Source organism: Protopterus annectens, chromosome 6.part1 (genome assembly GCF_019279795.1).
Source record: "Protopterus annectens isolate FY-2018-M chromosome 6.part1, PAN1.0, whole genome shotgun sequence".
NCBI classification, from domain to species: Eukaryota; Metazoa; Chordata; order Ceratodontiformes; family Protopteridae; genus Protopterus; species Protopterus annectens.
In genome coordinates this window covers 70,555,280-70,569,176 of record NC_056738.1, presented here as the reverse complement: position 1 = coordinate 70,569,176, position 13,897 = coordinate 70,555,280, and the positions used below count along the sequence as shown (strand labels likewise).

The window sequence follows — 13,897 nt, the reverse complement described above, 5'->3', positions numbered from 1 at the left end:
TGTTTATCTAGGAATGAATGAAACCCTATCCTTCCCATACTTATTGACATCAATATAGGTTCATAGGTTCATACTAGGCTATCTGCCCTTGGGCATTTATAAGCCTAGCCAGAATGTGTTTGGCTTTCGCCACCCATTTTAAATTTATTTTGCTATGCCCCTTTTCGAGGTTAGTATACTGTGCCTCTGTCTAACAGTGACACAGAAGTGACACCTGGGGTAAACCTACGATCTCCCATCCACTCATCAAGATTTCTCTTGAACAGAGTCAATGAGGGACTCTGCCTAACCTGGACTGGGATTTTATTCCAGAGTGAAGGGAGCCTCTGGGTTATGAATCTGTCCCTCCAGCATGTCCTATTTATTTCAGTGCTGAGGTTCAAGTCTCGAGCTGTAGCTCGATGGGATTTGGATTTTCTGAGGTGCAGCATGTCCATTAATTCCGGGTTGGACATGGCTTTATACGTCAGGCACAGATCGCCTCTGAACAGGCGGTATGCCACTGAGTAGAGCTGGAGTTTCTTTAACCGGGCAGCATATGGCATCTGTTTGAGCCCTTTGATCCTCTTGGTGAGGTACTTTTGGGGTCTTTCCAGTTGCTGCAGGTGTCTGGTAAGGTACATCCCAAAAGGGGCATTGTACTCAATTATGGGCCTGATGAGGGATGAGTAAAGAGGCACGATGACCTCCCCTGATCTAGATGTGAATCCCTTCATGATTAGGTGGGCTATACAAAATGTTTTTCTAACCACTTTGGCCACGTGGTTGTCAAATGAGAGATTGCTATCAACTTGGGTCCCCAGGTCCCTAATTACTTCTTCTGTACTTAATGGATTACCACCTATGTGGTAATTTGTGGGCACTTTGTTTTTGCCAAAGGGGATGACTATACACTTTTTGGCATTTAGCTCGAGGCCATGGCTCTGGCACCAGTTGTCTGTTTCTATGAGACCCTTTTGGAGGATGCTTGTGTCGGCTGGAGAGTCGATTATGGCGCCCAGTTTGCAGTCATCTGCGAACTTGGTCAGCCACAGTCCTTCCGTGTTGGCCTGTACCTCTGAGAAATATATACCGAACAAGAGAGGTCCCAGGACTGAGCCTTGTGGGACACCACTTGTAACTGGTTTGGAGTATGACATGGCTCCAGCAATTCTAACCATGTGGGTTCTGTCCTTGAGCCAGTTTGCAATCCATCTAGTGACATAGGGGTTTATATTTAAGCTGGTGAGCTTATCTATAATGCCCAAGTGGGGTATTGTATCGAAGGCTTTTGCGAGGTCCAGGTAGGCTGTGTGGACCACCTTCCCCTCGTCAATGGCCTTGGTGACCGTTTCAAAGAAATCAACCAGGTTTAAGAGGCAGGATCTGCCCTTAAAGCCGAACTGGGTAGGATCCAGTGTCTGTAGGTCCCCAATATCTTTATTTATGAGGTCCATTATGATCCTTTCCATAGCTTTGTAGACCAAGCTAGTCAGGCTTATGGGGCGATAGTTTCCAGGATCCGTTGAGGCACCACCTTTATGGAGAGGGACCACTGCTGCTGTACGCCACTTTTTCGGCACATATCCTGTAGTAAAGGCTGAGATTGAACAGTAGTTTTATGTTTGGATTTAGCTCTTCTTGGAGTTCATGTAGGACGCAGCCCGGGACACCGTCTGGTCCCACTGATGCTGTGTTTTTTGCTTTGGAGAGGGCGGCTCTTACCTGAGCATCTGAGATGTCAGGGGGGCAGCACTCTGCTGGGATAGACATTTGCCCTTTTGGTGGGGGGGGGGGGGGGAGAAGTTTGCGCTGAACCTGTCAGCTAGGATGTTGGCAATGTCTGTGGGTTCAGTGTATTTTTTGTCATTTTGGACTAATTCTGAGCATATCTGGGAATTACCACCCAGTTTCATAACATAACTAAAGAAAGCCTTGTGATTATCCTTAGTGCCCTGTGCAATTTTTCTCTCGAAGTTGGCCTTAGACAATTTTATGAGTGCCCGTAGCTTTTTGCTAATACTGATCAGTGATGCCTTCCCTTTTTGGGATTTTGCTCTATCATTTAGTAGCTTCCTCCTTCTATTGTATAGTTTGTTTATGGCTGGGGTCCACCAGACAGGACGTCTGCCTTTGGAGGATTGGGTCTTGGTTTTATTTGGGATCGCATGATCCATGCATTCCTGAAGGTGTTCATAGAATGCATTTATAAAGGATTCTGCGGTCTGGGCCGTATTTTCCACAGGCCCGGGGGCTTTGAAGGATTCCACCTTGGTTTTGAGGAGTGTGAAATTTGCTTTAGAGAAGTTTTTCACTGTGGCTTTCTGCGCAGGGAGTGGGGTCGGGATGTGAATATCCAGTGAGATTAGTTTATGGTCTGATCTTACCAGTGAGGGATACACTTCTGGTCTGGAGCATAGAGTCCCCATGTTGGTGATGATCAGGTCCAGTATGTTTTCCCCTCTTGTGGGAGTGGTAACAAGTTGTTCCATAGCATTTGAGTTTATAAATTCTAGGAATCTTTGGGCTAGGGTGTTGGAGCTAGAGTAATGCTCCCAGTCTATGTTTGGGTAGTTGAAGTCGCCCAATATAATGGTGTTTGGAGAGACCTTCATATTTTCCAGTGTTCTCAGGAAGGCCGAGTGGGGTTCCTGGGTTTGGGAGGGTGGTCTGTAGCAGGCTATAAACTGGAAGGCAGTTCTACCCACTGTTAGTTGCACATGGATAGTCTCTGATGCTTCGTGCTTTGCCAACCTGGAGGTGTGGGTATCTTTGATGAATATCGATACTCCCCCTCCTTTTGTGGTTCAATCCAAGTTTTGGGGCCGAAAAGCATGGTATGAGGTATAACCTGGTAGTGCTGGGGTGCTCTCGGGAGCCCTGAACCAGGTTTCTGTTACTGCACAGATATCGATGTTCTCCATGCTAAGGAGAGTTTCGAGTGCGTGCATCTTGAGGTTTAGACTTCTGGCGTTGAGTAGCATTACTCTTAGTTTCTTATCCCTTGTGATACCTATGGAGGTGGGTTTGTCTTTTGAGCCTTGCCTAAAAAAGGCACTATGGGGGTAGCAAGAGCCTTTGCCAATATCCGAAAGCCCAGGGCTGACAGGTGCAAGCCGTCCCTAGCGAAGCATCGTGGCTTGTCGAGCATATCATCCCAAGCTGACAGGTATTGGATCCCCTTTGAATGACACCAGTACTTAAGCCAATTGTTGAAATTGATCATCTTGTCTTCATATTGTGGCATCATTCTTGGTGAGGGTAAGATGCTACTCAACATCAGGGTCATACCGGCCTGGGCTACATGCTCAGAGAGCTCCTTTATGTCTCTTTTCATGTAGTCCAGGGAGGTACGTCTCAGGTCATTCACACCAGCATGGACAATGACTGAGTCATATTTGTACTTGCCTTGGAGTGACCTGAGTGCTTGTGTTATGTGGCGGATCCTAGCGCCCGACAGGCTGCTCACTGTGACCCTCTCCTTGTTCAGTCTGGTGAGCGGGACGTCAGTGTGCCTGACGATAGATTCACCTATTACAAGTGTATCAGGTGTGTTGTTTAGTCTTAAGGGCTGTGACTGTTCGGCACACTGGCTTTGTGAGATATGTGTTGCACGTGTTTTGTTTTGGGGTAGCGGTTGCTTGGGTGTCTGCTTTGGAGGTCTCTGCTGCTTAGGCAGATCTTTATTTAGAGCCTCCGAGTATGTTTTTGTGTGATTATGTGTTTGGTTTGCTGTCGTGGTAGGTCTATGTGAGACTGGAATTGTAGTGAGTGTGGTTTCCTTCTCCTCCTGACTGATTATGCCAGTACTGAGTTGAGAGAGCTTAGCCTTCAGTTTGGCTATATGGTTGCATCTCTCACATGGGTTGGAATTTGTTGGGAGGAGGAGAGGGTTGTCTGTGTACATGAGGCAGTTGTAACATTGCCTCAAGATTCCCAGATTCACCAGCTGGACCGGAGAGGAGATTGACAACTGACCTTTGGACATGCTAGAATAATATTGGGAATTCCTTAATTGAAAACAAGGGCCAGTGGGGAGTGAGGGTGTAGTGCTTTTAATTTTTAGTGCTGACTTATATAATTGCTTTATTGAGCAAGTGCCAGGTAACTTAAGTGCAATGTGTTACAGGTAACTTAAATGCAAAAACGACAAACAGTAACTTTCTTTCAAGTGAAACAAGGAAATAAGTACAGTAAGCAATGCAGATATCACTAGTGATCCACAGAAGCGCTGAGAAGCCACGTATTAGGTGGAATTAGCGTTCCAGGGAAATAGCAAGCAAACAAACAACAAGCATATAAACAAAGCTAGATTCAGCAGGCCTGGATCTAGTCTATGCTACAGCAAACAAGGTGTACCAATTTCAGTAAGATACAGTTCAAATATTCAGGCACTATAAACCTTTAACCAGAAATTCCCAGCTCAGAAGGGCAGAGTCCAGCCTCTTCTCCCACAAGAGTGCAGACCATGAACCTTCTTAATGTAAAATAACTGGCCTGAAGCCCAAGTGCTTAAACCAGAACTAATACACTTTAAGAATAACAGACACTGCGCTCTCAATCAGCAGTTCCCAACTTAGAAGGATGAAAGCTACCTGTCCTGCCACCACAGTGCATGCCACAAACCTTCCTAATGTAAAACAACTGGTCTGAAGCCCAAGTGCTTAATCCAAAAGAATTAGAATGATAGCTACACTTGAATCAAGTTACTACCAAGCAGTAATAAATACAATTGAATACTTTAGAGAATGCCTGGATTAGTGCTCAAGTTACACAAACAAAGCTAGATCCAGCAGGCCCGAATCCAGTCTTTGCCACAGTAAACAAGGCGCACCAACTTCAGTAAGAAGCAGTTCAGATATACATGCACTATAAGCCTTTAACCAGAAATTCCCAGCTCAGAAGGGCAGAGTCCAACCTCTCCTCCCACAAGAGTGCAGACCACGAACCCTCTTAATGTAAAATAACTGGCCTGAAAGCCCAAGTGCTTAAACCAGAATTAATACACTTTTAGAAGAACAGACACTGAGCCCTCAATCAGCAGTTCCCAACGTAGAAGAATGTAAGGTACCTGTTCTGCCACTACACTGCAGACCACAAACCCTCTCAGTGCAAAACAACTGGTCCGAAGCCCAAGTGTTTAAACCAAAAGGCTTAGAATGAGTTACACCAAGCAGTAATAAATACAATTGAGTACTTTTAAGATGATGCAAAAGTAAAAAAAAAGTAGATAGAAACACAAGTACAGTAAAAGCAGATGAATTTTTTTTTTTTTTCCTGAACAAGTGCCGAGATCAAAGAAACAGATTTGAGTGCTGAAACTAGAAAACTGGCTAGTTATAAGAAAAAAAAACTAAGCTAGGCGGCTTCCCTCCAACACAGAAGGTCTTGGGGGCTCAGAAGCCTACAAATAGTCTATACCACTTAACAGGAAAGGCAGGAAACAAGCTTAATTTTTTTTTTTCTGTTTCCCAGATGCTCTCTTTGTACACAGTAGGAGTGCCTGAAATCAGAATATGATCTCACTGCACTCAGTTGAGTGAGCAAATGAGATGGGCCCAGAAGGAGTATCCAAACACAAATTTACAAGAGGGGCAGGCAGTTGCAAGGCCACTAAGATTAACACCAAAACAAAAACAGGGAGGGTGGGTGGGACTAAATGAAGAGCAGAGTCAAAACTTCCAGTTCAGTTAATATTCCTTCCACACAGAATCAATTTAAATACTGTATTTTTTGAAAAAAAAAAGTGCAGATAAAGGTACTTAAATTCTCTTATATGTCCAGTTGAATACAACAAGTTCTTAGCCGGCCAAAGCTGAGGTTTTTAAGCAGAAAATATTTCACACTGTACCACTTAAATAGGCAAGGACAGGAAATCAAAGAATGTGGCTACCCCCACACCTGCAATTACTAACAAATAATAAAATTCAAGCAGCACTAACTGAAGAGCAGAGTCAAAACTTCCAGTTCAGTTAATATTCCTTCCACACAGTTAGAATCAATTTAAATACTGTATTTTTTTGAGAGAAAAAAAAGTGCAGATAAAGGTACTTAAATTCTCTTATGTTCAACATTGTGCATAGGGCCTAAACGGGGATCCTCTCTATTTGTAAGGGTCTCTTCTTTTATCTTTGTAACTGTGCTTACACTGTATCCCCTTTCTATAAACAGTTTCTCCAGATTGTGGTAGCTACTCTGGCCTCTACCATGGAAAATAAGGCCAACACACATTTCCTTGGACAGGTTTACTTCCTCCCACCCCCCATGGCTTGGCATACATTGTTCTCTGTGCTGCCAACTGTCTGAGATATGTCAAACTCGGGTCACCAGGGATGTAGTTGGGGCTCGATTCCGCTATGCTACCTGTGTAGGCTATAATGTAATTTCCTAATTTTTGAATGCCGGCATTAACCTTTCATTAAACTACTTGCTTTAAAAAAGGAGACATCTCTGGCACAGAACTGAGGAACATCTGAATGTTTGGCTTGAAAGACTGAGTTAGGTGCTTTTCCAAATTCAGAAATATTAGTTACTGCGAAAAATCTGATCCTTGTCATTAGCAGACTTTATTCAGACTGAGATGACCTGCATCTCTCACAGATTTTTCAAAGTGGAAGCCCCCCCCCGCCCCCCCCACAAAAAAAAAGAAAAAAAAAAAAGCAGTGCTTGCAAGGCAAAAATGCTGTGATAATACAAGAAAATACCATGCAATTTAGAGAACAAAACAGGGTAGAAAGATTGCAAAATCAAACACTGATTAAAGCAGAACACTACTGAATATTTTCCTTCTATGTGGCAAACCCTGGGTTTGAATAAAGGGCATGATGGCTAATTTGAACAAGAAAATACAGTGAGGCATAGTTTTCTTGTCAGTTTACATTTGAAAAGTCTGAAACTCTTTAGTGTCACAGCTGTAGTTACCTTAGGTGTGATGGTGGTTACCTGTAGTTGATAAGGCATATTTTCAATAAGGAAGAACTAGGAGAGGTGGAAGAGTTTATGGCTTAAGCCCCAACATCACAGAGAACTGCACTCCTGTCACAGCTCTCCAGAGGTCTAGACTCCTCATGATGCAGTACTGTGCTAAATACAGCTGCCTCTGGTTCCTATGCTGTATCAAGATCGCAGTCACCAAGACTAGGATGCTCAGTAAGTTGCTCTACCAATTTTGGTGGGAGATGGATTCTTCTTTCCTAAAGACTGAAGAAATATGACCAAGGCTGCTAATCAACCTTGTTAGCATACCGAGTGAGTATCCTCAAGTGAAAAACCTAGCATCCAAAGGTTACTGCCAGGGTGGAAAAAGAACGAAATTCACAGCCAGTTCAAACTGTTCATATCGAGCCTGACGGCATCTGCAAAGATAATCTTAATTGAATCATAAGAGTTTATGATACATTGATTAAATGAGAATACAACAGTCATATCCAGCAGAGAGATGGATGGGGGTAGGAGCAAGAAGACAGAGAATACTTTGTCACTTGAGAGCGATTTTACAATTGCATAAAACAAATGTTTGATTTATTCCAATATAATATGAATTTACCCACAGCTAGAAAATGGGTAATGCACTAAAATGAAACTGCAAACTGAATGTTTTTAACTGCTTGCTTCCAACACCAAAACCAGCCAGATATGACCTACAATCTTTAATTATAGCTCTGGCAAAAACAAGGTTGAATTACAGTCACTTTAAGATGAAAACCATTCAGCACAAAACTAAATGCTTAAAAGGGAGAGGCAAATGTCTTAAGCACTAAACAGTACTGCAGAAAGGTCTATTATCAAACAGAATTAAACTAAACAGTGTGTTTGAAAGGAGTGATCATTCACACACATGTAGAGAAATGCGACCAACTACTCACATTTTTTGCACCTCTGCTGAAGTCAATCCATTTAATTTCTCCATGAGGATCAAACAGCTCATGTAGGTTTTCTCTACTCGTGCTGTCATCCAAATCTCCGGAAAACTTGAGTAAACACCCAGTCTTTTCATACAAAGATTCCTATATAAAACATCACAAAACCACATCAGAATTTGTATTGTGATAGAAATTCATATGAATAAAGGACTGGGAATTCTATAGTTTTAAAAACATACAATGATTTAACAGCTGAGGCAATAGAAAGGCACAAAAACAATGACATTTCCAAAGAATCAAGTGTTTTCCTAGAACATCAGTTGATCTAAAATACTGAACGAGCAGTGCTCTTTAATCAGATACAGTAAGTGAAATAAACATGGTGGTGCTGCGGTAGCATTGTCGCCTCACAGAAAGACGCTGTCCGGTTCGATTCTCAGCTAGAGCGTCTTCTGCGTGGAGATGTGCGTGAATGGGCGTACCTTCGTTGAAGGTGGTGTGTCAGAGTTGGTGACTCGACACGTAAAAATCAACTACCAATCATTAGCGGACCGGAGTTACGCTGTGGCGACCCCTACCCGGGAGAAGTCAAAAGACACAAAAAAAGTGAAATAAGCATGCAAGAAGTTCTTTATATAATGTAGCCTCCTCTCTAAATAAAACTGCTATATTTTCAAAACACAATGAAGAAAATGGCACTCTTGTCAAATCTGCAGTGATATTTTGCTAAGGGACTTGGAAACAGTTAAACATTAATGCACAAAGTTATTTCCTTTAACACAGTACAGTTAACTACTGCCAAAACCGCAAAATTCATTCCGCCTTTCTTAAATATTAAAGTTCCAGGTGTTTTAGACAAACCGTCTCCCCTAAAAGGTAAGCAAGCTTTCACTCCATTTTCTTCCCTACAGCTGAGCCTTATTTTATCTAAATTCCAGTCATACAACTACAAACATTTTGGTTTTGTGGCCAATTCCAGCTTCATGAAGCAACACTATCTATACAGAAATGATGACCACAGTAAATTCCTGGGTATAGCAAGGCAGAACAAAATGGAGGCATGAGAAGCGTGACAAGGCATGGCCTTTTCATCTTTCTTGAGGGAGGGGTGATGGATGGGGTTTAGTGCACATGGTGGCACAATTTCCTAGATGGAGATAAAGGAAACCTTCTCCTGTGCTTCAACGGTGGGGCACAGCAGCATTACACGAGGGGGGCATTCTCACTATTAGGCATTGTTTACTTAGTAAATGTCTTGCACTGTTTGCCTGAGGTAGACAAAACATGTAACTGCTTTGCCTATCTAATGTCCCAGGTCCTGCCTACATAACACACTAGCTCCTTTTTGACAAGTGCAGGATCCTTCCACCTGTATTTTCTGGCTTCATTTATAACACATGCAGTTCTCTAAGGTTTAACAAACAGGTTTACCTGCATCTCATATGCACCACAGTCCGTCTATACCGCTAAGGTCATTCACATTCCACGTTAATGATGAAGCAGCAATTCTAATAAAAAGTTGTTACTTCCACATATGCATGACAGTTCTTTAGAACACATTTCCATCTTGCATCTTAAGTGCACACATTATTGCATGACAGGCTGACCTTGTATGTAGGCACTTCAACTATTTCAGCTATTCATTTTCCAGACAACTTTTCACATTAAGAACACACAAGAAACAAGACTAAAGAGACTTTTCAACTCCTTCCCTTTTTAATTCATTGCAAATGCATACAACTATATGTAAATCACAGTAAGACGTTGTCCTGTTTGACTCTCAGCTAAAGCGTCTTCTGTGTGAAGACGTGCGTGAATGGGCGTACCTTCGTTGAAGGTAGTGCGTCAGGTCTGGCAAGCCGGTACGTAAAAATCTACTGCCAATCATTAGCAGACCGGAGTTCCGCTGTGGCGACCCCTAACCGGGAAAAGCCGAAAGATACAACTTTCCAAAAAAGGAACTCTACCCCTCCAACAGCAGCAGCTGCTCTAAAGAATAATCTGCACCCGTAAGTACGGCCTGCTGTAAAGTTAAACTTAACTATGCTAATTGCACATGTTCAAACACGTGTCCCTAGTTTATCTGCTAATCTCTATTCCCCTCCCAGATATGAGAGCAACTTGGAAACATTCACAATCAACTTTTAGCCTTAAGAAACAGTACACAGTCTATCCTTAAAAAAGCTAGGTAAACTGCCCCATAACAATTTGTGTCCAATAGTTTCAAATGTAACAACTTAATTTTTATTTTCACTCCTCTGCTTGCCATCACTTCTTTACAAAGCCGCACAGTATCTGGCAGATTCAACAAAAATGTCACTCAAAGTACTGTTGTGTAAGAACTTATCATAACCTTGGATGTCCTTCTCTATATGTTGCTGTATTCATGACATCACGGAATTTGCCTCTGGTGAACTCTTGTAAGTCTGGCCATCATACAAAAGTTAAATGCTATGTCTGCCCGAATGAGTAAGTCGCCCAGGTAAGGGAATATCTGGATTCCTTTTGTCCTGCAAAAGCAAATAACTGGAGACAGACATTTGGTGAATACTCTGGGTGCAGTGGAAAGCCCAAAGGGCAAGGTAGAGAACTGAAAGTGAGGAGGACCCAGAGAACCTCAGGTATTTCCTGAAACTGGGCCTTATAGGGATGTGAAGGTAGGCATCCTTGATATCTACAGTGGCCATGAACCCTTGGTGAAGGAGAAGTGGAAGAAAAAGTGTCTGGAAGGTCAACATCCGGAAAGTAGGAACGTGAAGGAAGAAGTTGAGTAGAGAGAGTTCCAGACTTGGTCTCAAAGGATAGTCTTTTCTTGAGACTACGAAAATCCTGGAGTAGAAACCTCTTCTTTTGCAGACAATTTTAGTGTTTCGATGGTGCCTTGAGCCATCAGGGTTTCTAGCACTGGCTGCAATAGGTGGAGTTGCTGTTTTGGAGGTTGGGGGATACCTCTTCACTTTGGAGGCATAATCCAGGTCATAAAATACCCATTTTGTATTACTGAAAGAACCTATTTGTCTGAGGTGATAGATGTCCACACGAAGACAATGAGAGAGACATAGAGAGAGGATGGTGGTTTTAAGGTTGGCAGGTAATCGGACACTAGCTGCCCTGTCTTGAAAGGGTGGCCTTGGCTAGAGGAGGAGGAAGCTTTGGCAGGAGTGGGCTGCTTCCTGGATGTTTTACTGGGTCTTGTGGGAGCAGCAGGACAACAGTGTTTTCTAATAAATTGTGTTTTTGCTGGGTAATTCCTCTGGAATTCAGGAATAGGATAGACCAGCAGGTGTTTTAAATCCTGCATCTCTTTCCCACTTTTGTTGAAGTGACTTAAATAAATCAGCCACTTTTGTACCAGAGCTGTACTGTCCAGAGAGGCATCAACCAGCTTAGCTCTAGTCATCTAGTAGAGGTTGGAGGGATAGCCAGGAATACCCTCTCAAAGTAGATGCTGATCTGGCTGAGGCCTCAGCAGCATCATAACTGCACTTTATAAACTGCCTGGTAACCTGGGAGGTGAGGGCAACAAGGGAAGTCAGTGAATCTTTGGCAGCAAAATTTGGTGAATCAGACAATTCCTTAGAGACTTTCTCCAGAAGGGACAAGGCATATTTAACCATGTGTGTGTCTGGTAGTTAGTAGCCTTGAAAGCCAGAATAGCAAAGGTGTAAATTTTTTTACCCAGACGTTGCATGGTTTTGCTGTCTTTGTCAGCTGGGAGAATGGTGGTGGTAGGCAATAGTTTAGAGGCCTTATCCATAGAAATGGAAATGGTGGCAGGGTCTGCTGGAGGACACAAACCTAGCAGTCTCAGGGACTTTATAAAATCTATCTGGTCTGCTTGGAACAGGGGGTTATGAGTCAGGGCTCAAGGATGCTGAAGAGAAGGCATCCAGGGAAGCAAGTAGAATTACAGGAGCAGCAGTAGGAGTTGGGGAATCCATCTGAATGAAGTCATAACACCTTTTTTGAACCTCAGTCATTTCAGAGGATTCCCACTTAAAACGTTCCTACATTTTGCTAACAGTTTCCCCAAAGGTCAAATCCTCAGCTGGAGAGTCAGTCAATGGATTCTTTCTCTGGGGAGCCGTATCCCAAGTGAGAAGGTAGCTGAGAGGTATAAGAGAGGGATTCTTCAGATGAAGAATCACAGAACTCCTCCTCTTCCCACAGAGAGGGGTCTGATGTTTGAGGCCTTGGACTCAGTATAGGAGAAGGGATGGTGGAAGTCCCTGTAGTGGTAGGCCATAAGGCCAAAAAAAGCATTAAACAAGCTTTGGCTGAAAGCCTGCCAGTCAAGCATGCTTTCAGGAGTAAGTGAAACGAGTTTTTTTCCCTTATTTTTGAGAGGCCTGGAATCAGGCATCTGAAGGGAGGAAGGCCTGGAATCGGGCGACTAAGGAACCGGAGGGATCTGATGGACCTACAGAAAATCACTTGTGCCCCCCCAGCATTGAAAAAGCCTCTACAGATGTGCCCTCCATGCGGGATTGTGCAGCTTCCATGGAGGTACCTGCTGTATCTGAGGCGGCAGAGCCCAAATCCTCAACCAGGCCGACTTCTGCCACAGGCTGAGGGTCAAATGAAAGCGAAGCAGTAGTGGTAGGTCTGATGGTCTGCATTCTTTTTTGGCGGTTCAGCTGGTACGTCGGCGGAACACTCCATACCCAAGGATAAAAGCTTTGGTATTGAGTTTTCCAGATAAAGATAGAGCGAGTGCTGACTGCTGCGCAAAGTGTTGGGCACAAATGCCTGGCAAATGGAGCAGGCATTGTAGTCATACAATTGACCTTAACAAAAAAAAAAAAAAAAGACACCGATCTTGGGCGTCCTTGTGGGGTATCTAATGGTCGCACTTGCCCTTTCTGGATGACATGAACAATAAAGAATTAAGAAAAGATGACTGAAAGGGTTCCCCAACGGGGCACTTATCTAATTTCTTCAAGATCAGATGGCCGGGCTGGCAAGAACACCCGACGTTTGACTGGTGGCCAAGAAGCTCTGAAGGCTGGTGCATGCAGATGTCACTTTTATGGCCCAAGTTCCGCTAGTCATGTTAGACGTCCCACACACCATACAATGACTGAAAACTTTTGTATAATGGCCAGACATTCTGGGAGCAAGAAGAGTAAACCCATATGTGACGAATACTGCAACATGCAAATAGGACATCACTGCATCAATGGGCCTAGACAATATTCCAAGATGCCTTCTAAACAGCATGAAACATGACCTATCAGGGGCTCTGGAATTGCTATTTAACTATAGCCTCCCAACAGGCTTTGTGCCTCATGAATGGAAGAGAAAAGCAACAGTCATTCCTCTGCACAAAGGTGGGCCATCAACAGACCCTGGAAACTAAAGACCCATAAGTCTCACTAGCCTTGTATGTAAAGTCTTGGAAAAAAATCATGGAAATGATAAACAGTAATAATAGCAAACCTCCAGACATTGGACCAAACCCAGTTTGGTTTAGTCAAGGGTAGATCATGCCTACTCAGCCTCGTGGACTTCTTTGAGAAGGTCACCAAAGCAATGGATGAGGGCAAAATGGTTCAGACTGCCTACCTCGACCTGGCCAAGGCATTTGACACAATACCCCATTCGGGTATTGACAAATTCAAGAGGTTCGGTACCAACCCATATGTTACCCAGTGGATAGCCAACTGGCTCACGTACAGGAACCAGAAGTTAGAATTGGGGAGTTCACCTCTACAAATAAGCCAATCACAAGTGCACTGTCCTCAAGGATCAGTCATTGGACCACTTTTTGGCATTTACTTCTCTGAAGTTAAAGGCCAATGTCAGTGGTCTCTGGATGACTAAATTTGCAATTCCAAATTAGAAGCGGTCATTGAATCTCACACTGAATGTTCTCCAGGAGGGGCTGACACAAACAACTGGTGTCAGAGCTATGGACAAACTAAATGCCAAGAAATGCATAATAGTATCCTTCAGGAAGTCATCCAACCTGAGTAACTATCATATTGACAACACACCCCTTAGAGTTGACCCAGTAGTCGGGGACATGGGGACACAGATAGCAACCTAGCCTTTGA

General features: G+C 43.4%; 1 protein-coding gene across 1 annotated transcript in view; it reads right to left on the bottom strand.

Moving 5' to 3' along the window:
- SSB (small RNA binding exonuclease protection factor La) overlaps nt 1–13,897 on the bottom strand; it is a 742,287-nt gene that overhangs the window by 441,057 nt on the left and 287,333 nt on the right. Inside the window, exon 6 of the mRNA XM_044075347.1 lies at nt 7,845–7,985. Within this exon, the coding sequence (XP_043931282.1) occupies nt 7,845–7,985 (141 nt within the window). The remainder of the gene's footprint in view (nt 1–7,844; nt 7,986–13,897) is intronic.